Source organism: Triturus cristatus, chromosome 7, assembly GCF_964204655.1.
Source record: "Triturus cristatus chromosome 7, aTriCri1.1, whole genome shotgun sequence".
NCBI lineage: Eukaryota > Metazoa > Chordata > Amphibia > Caudata > Salamandridae > Triturus > Triturus cristatus.
In genome coordinates, this window is record NC_140590.1 from 97463244 (window position 1) to 97479975 (window position 16732).

At 49.0% G+C, this 16732-nt stretch overlaps 1 protein-coding gene across 1 annotated transcript in view; it reads left to right on the forward strand.

Annotated features, from left to right (window-relative positions):
- The first annotated feature begins 12945 nt into the window (after positions 1 to 12945).
- LOC146808911 (phospholipase A2 inhibitor gamma subunit B-like) overlaps positions 12946 to 16732 on the forward strand; it is an 80385-nt gene continuing 76598 nt past the window's right edge. Inside the window, exon 1 of the mRNA XM_085614252.1 lies at positions 12946 to 13166. Coding sequence (XP_085470378.1) covers positions 13121 to 13166 — 46 coding nt within the window. The 5' untranslated portion in view covers positions 12946 to 13120. The remainder of the gene's footprint in view (positions 13167 to 16732) is intronic.

Consider the following 16732-nt stretch of genomic DNA (forward strand, 5'->3'; position numbering starts at 1 on the left):
AGTAATAGCGGCGGTTGCCCCCACCGGAAGTCCGTGGGAGTCGAGGGCCAAAGACTCCCGCAGAATCTGCAAAGCTGAGAGGACGTTTTCAAGGGTGTGGCCCACGCCCGAGCAGGCAAGCTTCCGAGTTCCAAGGTAGCCCAGAGCCATCTTTTGGTGAACCAGGCCTGAATCTGAAGAGCCGACCGCCATTTTGAGAGTCCAGTGGCAGCAGCAGCTCTTCATTACAGCCACCGGGGTGGGTCCCCCCGACCACTTGGCTGTGGGGGCCCACTTCTTGCGTCGAACGCTAATGGCAATCTTGGTGCAGAAAGGAACCCGCGCCTGGGTGATCGTCCGGTAGGCGAGATGTAAATGGTTCCCCTGCTGCAGCTGGTCGGCGAGTGCAGGGGCGCCTACTCAGCTGGAAGGCGAGTGAAACGGCAGGGGTGCCTTCTCAGCTGGTGAGCCTCCACCTGGGGAGGCGGGGGAGGCCCGTTTGCGTCGCTTTTCCCCCGCCAGGGCACCCTTCGTTGTCGATCTGTGCAGCATAGTAGATTGGCAGGACCAGTACACTTGTCGGACACCACTTCTTATGCCGTCCTGGTCTTGGCGCGTCGTGTAGCCTCCGGCCTATTCGCACAATATTCCACCACCGATGCTGCCTCACAGGCCGGTGGACTTTGTGGGCCTTTTATAGCCCAAGCCGACTAAAAGACCGCCCAAAACAGGCCAATGTTGCTATCTCGAGGAAGGAGGGGCTAGGACTATGTCATGTGGACGTGAATGCTTTGGGATTTGCAGCAGGCTATCATGTAAATAGTTAAAAAACGTGTTTTAGCATGTTTACCCTGTTGGAGTGTTGCATATACCTACAAGTTATTAAAAACGTTTTAACCATACTACTTTGTTGGAGTGTTGTATATATTTGTAATCTGGCAACGAGCACAAGGATGTCACTGCGTAACCGGAAAATGACATAGCCCAATTGTGCGTGATCTAGCCCAGTTCGGTAACGTCGATGGTGGGTATCGGCAGACTTCCATTTGTGCAGGATTTTGTTGGGTTTACTGGGCGGGGTGGGTGGTAGGGCAGACATGTTTAGACAACGAGAGCGATGGAGCCGCGCTACCTCGTGGCCATCTCGACCGTGAGCTTGGCTCCTTCCCCTAGTTTCATATTTTTCGCAAAGGGCTATTTCCTAGTGTTTCTTATTTTTGTAGGGTCAAAAGGGTCCCATCAGTGGTCTACTGGTCTCTCTCGATTATTTTTGTTTCTCTATAGCGATTTTTATGCCCTAGTTTGTTGTAGGCTACAGCGACTGATCCATATTTAGTAAATATGTCCTTATTAGGGGCGCCTTCCAGTGGAGCCGGATGGTTCACCTCTAATAAGCGGTCCGGGCAGAACCAACTACCAATCAGTGGGGAGAAGATAGGCATGACGGGTTACAACGGGGACAAAAGTCTGCACTACCTATCTTTTCACTGCTTGCAAAGACTAGACAGAATATCTCTATTCCACGTTATTTGCAAGCAGAGAATACCTCCAAAGAACCAATATCGAACAACTAGTGTTCGGACAATCAATCAATCAATGGTGAGAAAGAGATAGGCACGATGGGTTACAATGGGGGACAAAAGTCTGCGTTACCTATCCTTCACTATCTGCAAAGACTAGACAGAATATTTCTATTCTACGTTATTTGCAAACAGAGAATATCTCAAGAAGTACTATTCTTCAAAACAATCAATATTCGGACAATCAATCAGTGGGGAGGAAAATAGGCACGACAGATTACAATGGGGGACAAAAGTCTGCGTTACCTACCCTTCACTATCTGCAAAGGGAGAGAGAGTATTTCTACTCTTCCCCGTTTGTAGGCAGCGAAGACCTTAAAAAGAGCAATCAATGAGCAATACTAGTATTTTCAATCAATCAATCAATCAATCGTTTCGCAATTCGTCGTGTTACACGACCTTACCCGGACCGCATGGACAGTTTCCCGTCTTCCACCTCCAGCGCCCGATCGTCCTCTACTCTCCGTATTTGCCGCGGCCCTCCTGATGGTTCCCAGTCAGGACCGTAGATCACTCGAGAGAGGTCTGCTCGGAACCAGTGAAGTTCGGATGATCGGCTGCCAGACGAGGGTCTATCAGGCAGGAGCTCTCCCGATCGCTGCAGTCGTTCACTCTGTCGTCGGGACCTCTCCCACTGGATCCACGTGTCGCTGATGGGCTCCACGCTTGGGACGCCAATTGTTAAATGGTAGCGGCAGTTGCAGTCGATAACCTTTCAATTATTGCCCGGCGGTAATCGCCTCTTATACCATTCGAAAATTAACCAACAAAGAGGCAGGCGCCGGAGACTGGAAGGCAGGAAACAAAGTTTTATTCTCTCCGGAGGAGAACACATCAGATCAGACAGCAAGGTATCGTCACGAGGTGCACTAACCACATCTCTGGGGCCTGGCCTCTTATACACAAGTTTATTGCTTTATTACACGGTTTATTGTACATGGCACATTCTTGAGATTGCTTTGATACATGAAAGAACATCCTCGGAATCCCCACTTCAAGCTCGTTCCCACACTTATCTACAGTAGAAGTCCCCACCCTACCCACAGTAGGAGATGGCTATCACACAGCTGGACATTCCGCCAATTCCCGGGGGTGTGTGCGACTGGTCGGGTCTCAGGGGGTGGGGGGCCTTGATCTTCTGTAATCCCTTTGATGTGGGGTGTTTCCCTTACAGTAGGGGCAATAAACTGCATCCGCAGGGCTAGGTGATGGCCTGGGATCGGTTCGAACAATCGGGCGCAGAGGAAGGGGGTTATCAAAGGGATGTATGACCATGTATGGGATGAAAGAAGGTGTCGGTCAGGCGTGGGATGTGGTTCCATGGCAGGGTCGCGGAGAAGGAGAGGGTTTATGGCCCATGTGTGAGAGAGCGGGGGTGGCCGGCGCGCGGGGGGATGTTCGCAGCGCCAGAGGGACGCGCTGGCGATCGGCAATGAGGTCATGGTGCCTAAAATGGCCGTCGCGCGTTTTCAGCGTGCGGGCCCGAGAGGAGACAAGATGGCGTCGATTATGTTGACATTGCAAACCAGATTTTAACATATGGGAGGAGAAGAGTCAGACAAAGTGGCAGGTAATGTTGGTGGTTGGGAAGAGGAAGAGGCCATATATATATCACTGAAAAAACCATAGGTTTCACACACGTTATAGTTAGGAATTAGCATTTAAAAAACCTTGCAAATTCACTTAAAAAACCATAGGTTTCAAACATGTTATAGTTAGCTGGGCATTTTCCTCATGAAAAACCAATGAAATTCCCCCGTTATAGTTAGTGCAGGCAACTATAACTCACGCGACCGTAATCCGCTGCTGATGACGTCAGATATTACATCACTGTATTTACACATTTATATACCCATGTCTTCTTCCTTTTTTTTTTTGCTATACATATATTTATTTATTTATTTTCAGAAAGACACATATGTCATCAGTGATGTAATATCTGACGTCATCAGCAGCGGATTACGGTCGCGTGAGTTATAGTTGCCTGCACTAACTATAACGGGGGAATTTCATTGGTTTTTCATGAGGAAAATGCCCAGCTAACTATAACATGTGTAAAACCTATGGTTTTTTAAGTGAATTTGCAAGGTTTTTTAAATGCTAATTCCTAACTATAACGTGTGTGAAACCTATGGTTTTTTCAGTGAATTTGTACGGTTTTTTAAATGCTAAGTTACTTTACGCCGTTCGTGCCGTGCGCGCACGGTGCGTGCACGGTGGGCACGCGGTGCGCTTTGCGCACTGCGCGCCCACTTCACGCAGTTCGTTCCGTGCGCGCACGGTGAGCACGCGGTGCGCTTTGCGCACCGCGCGCCCACTTTACGCAGTTAGTGCCGTGCACGCACGGTGCACTTTGTGCACCGTGCACGCACGGTGGGCACACAGTGCGCTACACGCACCGCACGCCCACGTTACGCTTAATGGGCCATGTACGCACGGTGCGCTTCGCGCACCGTCCGCAGAAGGAGGACACATGATACGCTTTGTTGTTAAGGGTTTTGACATAAACTGTTACAGTGTGATTAGCCATGTACGCACACTGCGCTAAGCGCAGCGTGCGCACACGGGGGGATTGACATTGCGTTTTTATTATAAAGCTTTTATAAAGTGCGCGCACGCTGCGCGAACCACGCGGAATTTTTTTCATTTCTATAGTGCGCGCACGCTTCGCGCACTCGGCGATTCCACGAAAAAAATTACATTTTTTTAATTGCCCTTGGGGGACCTCCTGGGTCCCCTTGACCCCTGCTAGGGGGTCAGGAACTGTCCAGCGTGCCCCCTTTACATGTTTTTCTCCTTTGTGTTTCACCCCCCCTCTCAGTGCGAGAGACAAAATGGCGGGCGACACTTCCTGGTTTCGACCGATTCGAATGTTTACTAAGATGTAACAACCAATCAGAATTGCGCTCGCGCACGGCAAGGTGCGCGCACCCAGCGCGCACGCTGCGCGCGTACAGATATATATATTGATTTAAATGCTATTTTCTCAGAAAATACTGAACAGATTTACACGAAACCTGCAAAAGGCACCAAACGGACCTTATGGCTACCTCACTGCCAAATTTCACGTAATTCTGTTCAGCCGTTCGGGCTGTAGCTGCGACTAAAGTCCCTATGGAAAAATGCATTGGGAAAACGCGTTTTGGGACCCCCCTTTTTTCTCAGCCCCCGCTTGACGAATCCCCCCGAGACTTTCAGGGTAGGAGCTGAGCGGAGCGCCCCATTAGTTTTAAAAATTTTGTGAGGATTCGTCAACCGGCGCCAAAGTTATTCAAAATAGAATTTTGAGATTTCCTATGGAAACTCGGTCCTAACTATAACTATCTACTGGCGACCGCCAGTAGATAAAATATATATATATATATATTCACTGAAAAAACCATAGGTTTCACACATGTTATAGTTAGCGGAAATTTTACTGATAAAAAACCAATGAAATTCCCCCGTTATAGTTAGTGCAGGCAACTATAACTCACGCGACCGCAATCCTCTGCTGATGCTAATACTGTATTTAGACACTTTGTCACGGGGCCACGGGGTCCCCTGTGACGTCCGATATCAATTCACCTGGCCGATACCCTGTCTTTTTCCAACAGACTCACGAGGAGCACTACGGCCACTTTGGATCCGGAGATCCAACAAGTAGGACAGGCGCCTTTAAGATTCCCGGGACTGAGGCAGAACCCGCCCCCAAGTACCATGTGACCTGCCCTCTACCATTGAAAGGGGAACGGACTCTCTACGTCGAGGGAACCAATCCTCGAGGACGAGAAGCAGACGGGAAGGAGCTTGCATCGAATGCTGAGGAGTCGGAGAGCTTCGGAGACGCCACGGAGGACGGAGAACCGAGGAGTCCCACGGACGAAAGCGGAGGCAGAGGACGAAAGCCAGGAGGCCATCCGGAAGGTGTCTCGCCCAGCCACGTACCTGGAGGCGCGTGGCTCACCCAGGTACGCGGGCGTATGGCAGGGTGGTTCGGGAGGCGGGAGAAGGTGTAGTCGGCTCTCCCTTCTGTGTGTCCGCATCCTACCCGGGATCACTGCACTTCCTGTACATAAGAGCACCGGTGTCCCTCACTCCCTTCCCCAAGGATACATACAGAAACAGGCAATCACATTGCTCTTCTTGTTTCTCTTGCCTTCCATGCTCCACCGATGGCCGGCCCTTGAAACCAGAGCCCAGAGAACCCTCCAGGAACCATAACAGCATACCACCCCGCCCAAGGAACCACAAGGAAGAACACCCACAGAAAGACTCTGTCGTTACTTGTCTATACCTGTTGATTGAACCCTATCAGTTGCTGGCCGCCAAGGCGCTACTTAGAGAAATAAAACACCTTTAGTATAGCCCAACTTGCCTCCACGTGTCTGCCTATAGAACGGTCCCCCTCGAAACGTAGACCCAAAAGACCAGCCCAGGGTCCCACATTGTGACAGTTGGAGGAGAATGCGGGCATAGCCGCCATTAGCATCGCAATAATGGAAACCGTCATCCAGCATCTAATAAAAGGGCAGGATGAACTCAAATGGGCAGTGGAACGGCAGATGGCGTCTGCTCAGGCAGATAGGGACGTCTTTAAGGACTCCTTTGCGGCGCAACTGGATCATTTAGTCAAGTCCTCCAGTGACAAAACAGGTGGGGGGACAGAGGTACCCCGGTCCTTTCCTACAGGCCCCACAGGCATCGCCCTCCAGAAGTATATACCGGGTGAAGACCCAGACTCATACCTATTAAACTTCGAGAGAGCCGCAAGGGCTTGTAAGTGGCCAGTGGAGCAGCGGCCTTTTGTACTAGCTCCCCTACTCACGGGGAACGCTCAGGCGGCATATCAGGTGGCAAACCCGAACGGGATCACACCGTATGAAACCATCAAAAATGTTATTCTTGATCACCTTGGCATGGACTGCGAAGCATATCGCCTACGTTTCCGTAAAGAGAAGGGAGTCCCGGGAGAGAACCCCAAGACCCTTTTCTATCGTTTGAAGAACGAGGCAGATAAGTGGCTGCGCTCACAAGAGAGCACGAAGGAGGAAATCCTCGATAAAATATACCTAGAACAATTCTTAGAGGCCCTCCCCTATAATACTCAACGGTGGCTACGCCAACACTCTGGTCTCACCACTGCTGATGCCATCGAGATGGCCTCCACGTTCGCCCGAGCCCAGCCACGAATACCCCAACTGGAAGCGGAGCGTGGGTCACGACTACCAAGTCAAAAAACTGAAAAAAAACCAGGGAAACCCCCTCCGGACTCTATCAGACTACCTTCACGCCGTGTGGAAATGGGACCTCCGAAGGGGCCGCAGTGCTATGACTGTGGTGACTGGGGTCACATTGCGAGAGCATGCCCCAAGAAACGTTCTCAGGAAGAACCCATGGAGATTGGGTATTTACCGAAGACAGTGTTATACACAGCCGAGCTCGGGAATGCCTTTTATGTGAGTGTCCTGGTGAATGGTCTAACGGTAAAGGCCTTGTTGGATTCCGGGTGTAGGCAGTCAGTGGTGCAAAGGGAATTAGTGAGGCCCAACCAGCTAGTGACCGGGGAACAGGTACACATTAGATGTGTACACGGTGACATCAAGCCATACCCGGTAGCCCTCCTGGATATCACATACCCCGGGAAAACCCCTCACGCCATCAGGGTGGGTGTCATGTCAGGTCTCCCGGAAGCATTAATAATAGGTACAGATAACCCTGACTTCCTCGACCAATTTCAACACATCCTCCGAGCACAGGCTCTACACCCAGACAGAACCTCAGCAGGGTTGACAGTCACTCACAACTTACTTACCCAAGAACCATGGCTTCTGGACAGAAGCTTCAAGTTTGCACAACTTCATTGTGATACACTACGTAATGCCTGGGAGTGCGCTAGGAGAAGGAACAAAACAGACCCTACCAGCCATCCCTATTTTTTTATTGATAGGGACATGTTGTACAGAAAGCCGGCTCCAGAAGAAGAGGCTCAATTGTTGGTACCTAGGGCCTTCCGCGCACAGATTATGTTCTTCTCACACTCTCACCTAACTGCTGGGCATACTGGGGTGGAGAAAACCTTAAAAAACGTATTACGACATTTCTTCTGGCCCGGGATATACCAAGAAATGAAACAATACTGTCAGGAGTGTACCACATGCCAAAAACGCAACCCCTATCAACCACCCCATGTACCGTTGCAACCACTTCCGATTGTTGGTACACCTTTCACCAGGGTGGGGATGGATATAATAGGTCCACTACCGAAGACCCGAAAAGGACACAAATATGTACTCGTGGTGGTCGATTACGCCACCCGGTTCCCCGAAGCATTTCCCTTAAGAAATACGACCACCCAAAACATAGCTAATTGCCTGGTGGAATTGTTTTCGAGAGTAGGGTTTCCCAAGGAGATCCTTACGGATCAGGGCACCCCTTTTATGGCCCGTACTATGAAGGAGGTGTGTACCCTCCTTGATATGACTCACATTCGTACCTCAGTATACCATCCACAAACGGATGGTATGGTTGAGAGGTACAATGGGACGTTAAAACTCATCCTCAAAAAAATGCTGTCTGTAGAGGGTAGGGAATGGGACCGTCTCCTACCCCTTGCTCTCTATGTTATCCGGAGCCAATACCAGAGTAGCCTCGGTTGCTCGTCCTTCGAGCTACTCTATGGACGACAACCTCGGTCGCTGTTGGACATGACAAGGGAGGCATGGGAGCAGGAAGAGGAGATAGGCACCAAGGAAATGCTGGAGTATACACGGGATCTCAAGTCCCGCTTAGGGAAGTTGCGAGATCTTGCGTATTCACATCTAGAAAGGAAACAGAAGGAACAGTCGTACCACTATAACAAGGGGAAAAAGTGGAGACTCCTAAAGGTAGGAGACTGGGTACTCGTCCTGTTGCCTTCCTCCTCATGCAAATTCAGGGCCGAAAAACAGGGTCCCTATAAAATCATAGGGACAGTGGGGAAAACCAGCTATAAACTCCAAATAAAGCCCAATAGAGTACAAACGTACCACATTAACCTCCTTCGCAAGTGGTTAGGCCCGATTCCCCAAACGGTGGGCTTTACCTTACCCTCTCTGAAGTCAACCGACACTACATTAGAGCACTTGGTAGTCAACACAGAGCTAGACAGCCCACACAGGGAAGAGCTTAATACCCTTCTACAGCAATATGCCCAGCTGTTCTCTGACTTGCCTGGTAGGACCACACTCACCGAGCATAGGATACACACTCTCCCGGGTCGGGTGGTTAAAAAGAGACCGTATAGAATTCCTGCTGCCAGACAGGAAGCCGTACGGCAGGAGGTGAGGGATATGATAAAGATGGGGGTCATACAACCCTCCAGAAGCGAATGGAATTCACTCATCGTGATGGTACCGAAACCCGATGGATCCATTCGCTTCTGCATGGACTTCAGGGCCCTCAACGAAATATCGAAATTTGATTCATATCCCATACCCAGGGTGGACGACTTAATTGAAAAACTAGGAGAGGCACGCTTTATCACGACCTTAGACCTTACAAAAGGCTATTGGCAGGTCCCCTTACATCCCGCAGACAGAGAAAAGACCGCCTTCTCCACCCCAGACGGGTTGTATGAGTTTCTCGTGCTACCCTTTGGACTTAATGGGGCGCCGGCAACATTTCAACGCCTCATGAATGAGGTATTGAAAGAAGTCCGACATTGCGCATCAGCATACCTCGACGACATAGTCGTGTTTAGCTCCACATGGGAAGAACACCTACAGCACCTCACATTGGTCTTGGGAGCTTTACGAGAGGCGGGCTTACATATCAACGCCAAGAAATCCCGAGTAGGGTACCACTCTGTCAAATATCTAGGATATGTGTTAGGTCACGGGATGATCGCTCCCCAAGAAGAGAAGGTACGTGCTATCCGAGAGACCCCCTTTCCTAGCACTAAAAGGGAGGTACGCGCCTTCCTGGGTCTCCTCGGATACTATAGAAGATTTATCCCCTCATATTCAGAGATAGCCGGACCTCTCACTGATGTGCTAAAAAAGGATGTAAAGGCCAAAGCTCTCCAGCAGCCTTCTGAGACCCTAAAACGAGCCTTTGAAAGCCTCAAACTCGCCATCACGACTAGCCCAGTACTGGTGTCACCCGACTTCACAAGGCCCTTCATGTTACAAACAGACGCCTCCGGGTGTGGGATTGGAGCCGTACTGTCCCAATTATCAAGGGATGGGATAGAACATCCAGTTCTCTTTATAAGTCGAAAGCTGTTTCCCAGGGAAATGAAATATCCGACCATTGAAAAAGAGTGCCTAGCAGTAAAATGGGCTGTAGATAAATTAAGATTCTATTTAGAAGGAACCCACTTCACTCTCTATACGGACCATGCCCCTCTCCAATGGTTAAGCCGAAACCAAGGACACAACCCTAGGGTCTTTAGATGGTTCCTGACCTTACAGCCCTTCTCCTTTACCGTCAAACACAAAAAAGGCAGTGAGAATGGGAATGCGGACTTTTTATCTCGCATTTTACCTCTCCCCGATCAGGAGAATCCTAGGGGGGAGGAATGTCACGGGGCCACGGGGTCCCCTGTGACGTCCGATATCAATTCACCTGGCCGATACCCTGTCATTTTCCAACAGACTCACGAGGAGCACTACGGCCACTTTGGATCCGGAGATCCAACAAGCAGGACAGGCGCCTTTAAGATTCCCGGGACTGAGGCAGAACCCGCCCCCAACTACCATGTGACCTGCCCTCTACCATTGAAAGGGGAACGGACTCTCTACGTCGAGGGAACCAATCCTCGAGGACGAGAAGCAGACGGGAAGGAGCTTGCATCGAACGCTGAGGAGTCGGAGAGCTTCGGAGACGCCACGGAGGACGGAGAACCGAGGAGTCCCACGGACGAAAGCGGAGGCAGAGGACGAAAGCCAGGAGGCCATCCGAAAGGTGTCTCGCCCAGCCACGTACCTGGAGGCGCGTGGCTCACCCAGGTACGCGGGCGTATGGCAGGGTGGTTCGGGAGGCGGGAGAAGGTGTAGTCGGCTCTCCCTTCTGTGTGTCCGCATCCTACCCGGGATCACTGCACTTCCTGTACATAAGAGCACCGGTGTCCCTCACTCCCTTCCCCAAGGATACATATAGAAACAGGCAATCACATTGCTCTTCTTGTTTCTCTTGCCTTCCATGCTCCACCGATGGCCGGCCCTTGAAACCAGAGCCCAGAGAACCCTCCAGGAACCATAACAGCATACCACCCCGCCCAAGGAACCACAAGGAAGAACACCCACAGAAAGACTCTGTCGTTACTTGTCTATACCTGTTGACTGAACCCTATCAGTTGCTGGCCGCCAAGGCGCTACTTAGAGAAATAAAACACCTTTAGTATAGCCCAACTTGCCTCCACGTGTCTGCCTATAGAACGGTCCCCCTCGAAACGTTGACCCAAAAGACCAGCCCAGGGTCCCACATTGTGACACACTTATTTGCCCATGTCTTCTTCCATACATTTTTAGCTATACATATATTACAAATATTTTTTTTTCATAAAGACACATATGTCATCAGCAGAAGATTGCGGTCGCGTGAGTTATAGTTGCCTGCACTAACTATAACGGGGGAATTTCATTGGTTGTTTATCAGTAAAATTTCCGCTAACTATAACATGTGTGAAACCTATGGTTTTTTCAGTGAATTTGCAAGGTTTTTTAAATGCTAATTCCTAACTATAACGTGTGTGAAACCTATGGTTTTTTCAGTGAATTTGTACGGTTTTTTAAATGCTAAGTTACTTTACGCCATTCGTGGCGTGCGCGCCCACTTAACGCAGTTCGTTCCGTGCGCGCACCGTGCGCGCACAGTGAGCACGCGCACATGGAGGACATATTATGCGCTTCCTTGTGATAGGTAATCTGTTGAAATTTTTTGGGGAAATGCTGAATTCAAATAAGCGATGCACAAATGTTGGCCTTCGGCCACCATTTGCACACGGGGTGGAGAGAGTGTGGATTTTTTTTTTTATAATTTTTTACCGTACGCGTACGGTAAGCGTACGGTAAGCGTAATCGGCGAAATTTTCGAAAAATTAAAAATTACCGTTTTTTGCCTTGGGGGATCTTTGAAGACTCAACTAACATGGTTATGTGCATGGGCGCTGTCTAAACAGCCCCTTTATATGTTTTTGGCATTTGTTTATCAGCTCCCCCCTCAGAGTGCGAGAGAGAAAATGGCGGCCGCCGCTTCCTGGTTTCGACCGATTCGAATGTTTACTAAGATCTAAGGGCCAATCAGAATCGCGCTCGCGCACGCCACCGTACGCGTACGGTAAGCGTACCGTAAGCGCACCGTAAGCTGGCTCAGATATATATATTGATTTAAAGGCTATTTTCTCAGAATCTACTGAACAGATTTACACCAAACCTACAAAAGGCACTTCCTTGACCTGAGGACTACCTCTCTGCCAAATTTCAAGTAATTCTGTTCAGCCGTTCGGGCTGTAGCCCTGTCTAAAGGTCCTATGGAAAAATGCATGGGAAAAACGCGTTTTGGGACCCCCCTTTTATCTCAGCCCCCGCTTGACGAATCCCCCCGAGACTTTCAGGGTAGGAGCGGAGCGTAGCGCCCCACCTATTTTGAAAAATTCGCGAGGATTCGTCGACTGGCGCCAAAGTTATTCAAAATAGAATGTTGAGGTTTTCCTATGGAAACGTGGTCCTAACTATAACTACCTACTGGCGACCGCCAGTAGGTAATATATATATATATATATATATATATATAATTTTTTTTCCCATGTCTGTTGGGGGGTGGGAGGCATGGCAAAAAGGGTGATGAGGCACCTGGCCGGACACCAAGTGTAAGGCAGGGCTGAGTACACGGGCATGTAAAAACGTGTTTTGTATGACTGCCCCAAAGTTCTGTGCTGATGCACAGCTGATGACAGCAGGGGGAGACGAAATCAGAGGCAATACATAGCATAAAGTTGTAGAAGTTTATCTCTGAAGATTGGGGCGTTTTTCACCTTGGGCTTCGAAGTGACATCATTTACAACGTGTGCTTCGCTCTTGTGCTCTATTTGATGTCACTCAACCCCTCGGTGAATATATATCTCTGTTATTCACAATGACCTATCTATAAATCTGCAGCACCTTTGCTACAGTGAACAAGTAACTTAAGACCGGAAAAGCTGCCCAAATATTACAGTTTGTGCTGAGAGAAATTGAAAAATACATGCCAGAAACTTTCCCATAGTTTCAGGGGCGGGGCCTGTATCCTGAAACGTGCGGCCAGTCACACCTCAGTGCGAAGACCGCAGGCACCCTGCCACCTCTGCGTGTTTCCCTCACTGGGTGCCCGTCAGGACTGCCCTCCCTCCACCTTGGGGGTTTAAAAACCAGCTGCAGAGCAGGGCAGGCTGAGAGGACCGACCACAAGCACTCTGCCACCTCTGCGTGTTTCCCTCACTGGGTGCCCGTCAGTTCCCGCCCTCCACCTTGGGGGTTTAAAAAGCAGCTGCGGAGCAGGGCAGGCTGACAGGACCGAAGTTCAGCTCAGACCCTGTGCTGCCCAGCTCCATCCTCGTCGCCATGAGGGCCTTCCTCGCGCTGCTGCTGGCCGCGGTGCTCGCTGAAGGTGTGCTGGGGCTCGCTTTTCGCTTCTCATTAAGGGGCCTTCCCATCAACGTGCAGAGATGTTTGTCTCTTCTGAGATATTTGGGGTGGATGTTGCGTCGAAACTGCACTGCACTCTCTGGTTTTCCTTTGCACATGTTTTGGCTCGTGTTGAGCAGTTGTATGTATTTATTGCACTGTGTTTCTTTTGTTTTTAGCAACAGCTCATTACTTTCTTGGTATGCCACTAATAGCCGGTCGTAGGGATTATTTGACCCTATATTCTCTGAATGTTTGTTTGCAAAAGCGTGTGAACATCAGGATAAAGGGATGGATCGCGCGACAGATGTGAAGGGAAAGACAAGGGAACATTAATAACTAGTTTTTAAATTGTATTCCTTTTTTCTGTATATGCTGAAAGGTAAACTCGCATTTTTAAGATGTTTGAGCTCATGGGGTAAACCTCTCCCATGACTCGTGTTGGCGCTCATACGAATATTGAAGTCCGTCGTGGGCGAGTGTAAGGGCTTCCCATCAATTGCCCTCTATGGCAAGATTCCCGAGACTTCGCTTCAGATTTACATTATGTTTTATAATGTGAACCCGATGCAAAATCTACTGGTGGGATTTATAGTCCAACACAAACAGAGATTTGCATCGGATTATAATCCATGCAATGCATTGCAATCCGCTGCCAAGGGTTACCGTGGCATATTTACAAAAAAAGTCACGCGGCGCAGAAAGCCACATTGCTGCACCGCGTGATATGGGGAGGGCGGGAATGTGCATATTCAACATTGTACAGCGCATTTCTGTCTTTTTCCTCTGCTTCCTACAGCCAGTGCAGGCGCCCTTCACCATGGTGCCAGGGTGCCTGCTCTGTACGCAGGATTCTTTTTGTGCAGGAAGGAACACCTTTCGGCACAAAACAATCCTCCGAGGCATTTTCCTCTTGCTAGTTGTGCTGTATTTTGCAGGACACATAGAAAATGGAAAAAGTTGGGAAAAATAAAGATATTTCTCCTCGTTACGCATCACTTGGGAAGGCCAAGCATCTTGAGGCACTCCCAGGGATGCCAGTAATGGTACATCTGGGCATGCACCAGAATCCATGGGTGCATCCACGCTTCACCCATTGAATGCCTCCCTGGGGCAGAATAACGCAATGCAGCAATTTGCGCTGTGTTGCGTTGTTCCAGATTTATCAAGCCACTCCAGGCTACATAAGGTGGCCTTGCATGGCTTGACGAATCTAACTTAAGAGTTGGTCGCTGTTTCACCCCGTTGCGTGGTGCAACGGCGACACATCTCCTTGATAAATGTGTCCCTTTGCATCATGGAGGCATTCAATGGGTGGTGCATGGGAATTCCACAGCAACCACCCATGGGTTTCAATGCAAATGCCTTTCTGCGCCACCCTGACGCAGGCAGAATGAGGAGAACATTTTTAATTTCTCCTTGTTTTTACTTTGCCTCTTTGCAGGGTGCTGCATTCTACACACACATTCAAAGAGGGAACGTGCATTAAAGCAGGGATCTCAATGGGTAGCTTGGGATTTACAGGTAGCTCTCCAGTACCCTGGAAGTAGCTCCCAGAAGTGCGGTCTAGCGCAGTACGTAATTCACAGTATCCAGCCACATTGAATAAGGCAGCCATACACATCCCCAGACCCTTATAGTGGCAGTCAGACTAACCAATGGCAGGGCCACACACTTACACACAAACAAACATTGTGATCGCCAGTGGGTCTTTCAACACAACCACCTGTCTCTACCCTTGGTTTTGAGTCAAGGCTCATTCTATCAGTCATACAGACTCTGCGAAAAAGATAAGATGTTCTTAAGGTTTATGTCGCTCTTGCACCCCATTGCAAAGTGCAAGAGTGATGCAACATGGGTCATAAATATGCCCTCAGTTTTCTGGATAGAATATTTTGGCTGACCGTATTTGGTCATGATTGTTATATATTTGGTGGCTGGGGAAATGACGCACACTCCAGTCTGGTCCAAGATTATCCAAAGAGATATTCAAATATTACTGATGGTGCTTAAGGAGGAGGTAGAGCCACCAAGTCTTCCTCAACGGAAAAACAGACAACAGTCTTTTCCTTGAAAATTCAAATTAAGCTCCAAGCACTCCAAAATTAAATCAAAAGTTCATATAATGCGTAGATTTCCAGTGTCTTTTATTCAGACATTATAATTCATTCTCAATGTGGCAGTTCCTCTGTACATAATCCATAGTCAAACATAACAGCTTTATGCCAACACGTGTTCCGTCATGTATAACAGGACTTCATCGGGGCTTAAATGTCACTATTCTTATACAATCTGTCTGAAAGAATTGTCCATGAGAAACTTATAAAATCAAAGTGCTAAACTTCAGTCCACATTGTATATAGGTGTGGAAAAGTATATAGGTTAACCCCTTCCCTGCGGGGGTAATTCCCCCGTGGTGCGCGGGGGGGGGGGCGCGGCGCCGCTGGGCTTGTGACGAGCTCAGCTCGTTATGACTCACAGTGGGGCTGTGCTCATGACGAGCTGAGCTCGTCACGACCCCGCCCATTCATTAATTCTCCCGCACAGGCGGGGAATTAATCGCGCGCGGGCGGGCTGCGGCAGTTATGACGAGCTCAGCTCGTCATGAGCACAGATCCACTGGGACTCATGACGAGCTGAGCTCGTCATGAGCACTGAACGGGTTAACATCCGGTCAGCAGAGTGCTCCAGCCCATGCAATATTCGTGGCGTTCAGCATATGGGTGGTCACTATTATGGTCCTATCTCATGTAGTCACTACTGCAGCAATGATCAAAGCCATTAGAACAGGAAGGTGCCACTTCTTGTATAGAAACAATACTTACCACTAAGCAGACACCCTTCCAATATGGCGCAAGGGTGACTGTGATGGCGCATGGCTGCCAGAAATGTACCAGAGAAGAAAGAGAGTAGACCCTCCTGCCCAGGTGAACTGAACTTGTGCCTAATTGGAACCCTGAAATAACATAAATACCTTTGCACCACAAGAGGAACAGGTAGCAATGAAAATTACCAGCCTAAATGTGTCTGTTGAAGGAATTAAGCACATTTAGAGGGATTTCGCCTCTTTTTGTAGCTTAATGTCATTTTGTAAATACAGTACCCTTTTATGCAGGTATCTGCATGAAAGGGATGTGCAATGTGTGTCGATGTGGGCGTTCCACCACAAAACACATTGCTTTTGACACTGCCCCAGATTTACAAGGAGGTGTAAATCTGAGGCAGCACCAAAAGCTAATACATTTATTTCTCCTTGTTTTTGCTTTTTTCTATTTGTGCTGCATTCTACAGAACACATAGAAAGAGCAAAATGCCATTAATTATTGTTTATGTGCACAGAATCATTACATGATGATGATTTGCTACTTCTAGGTATGCTGCAGAATGCAGGACACATAGAAGTAAACAAATCACCATTATTGAGTTCTGCACATAAAAAATAGTTCCCTGCAATACAGGCACTCTTGCACTATGGCGCAAGGGTGCCTACGTTGGAGGCAGGCTGCTAGTTTTAGTGCCAGCACTCGGGAAAATATAGGGTTGCGTTTT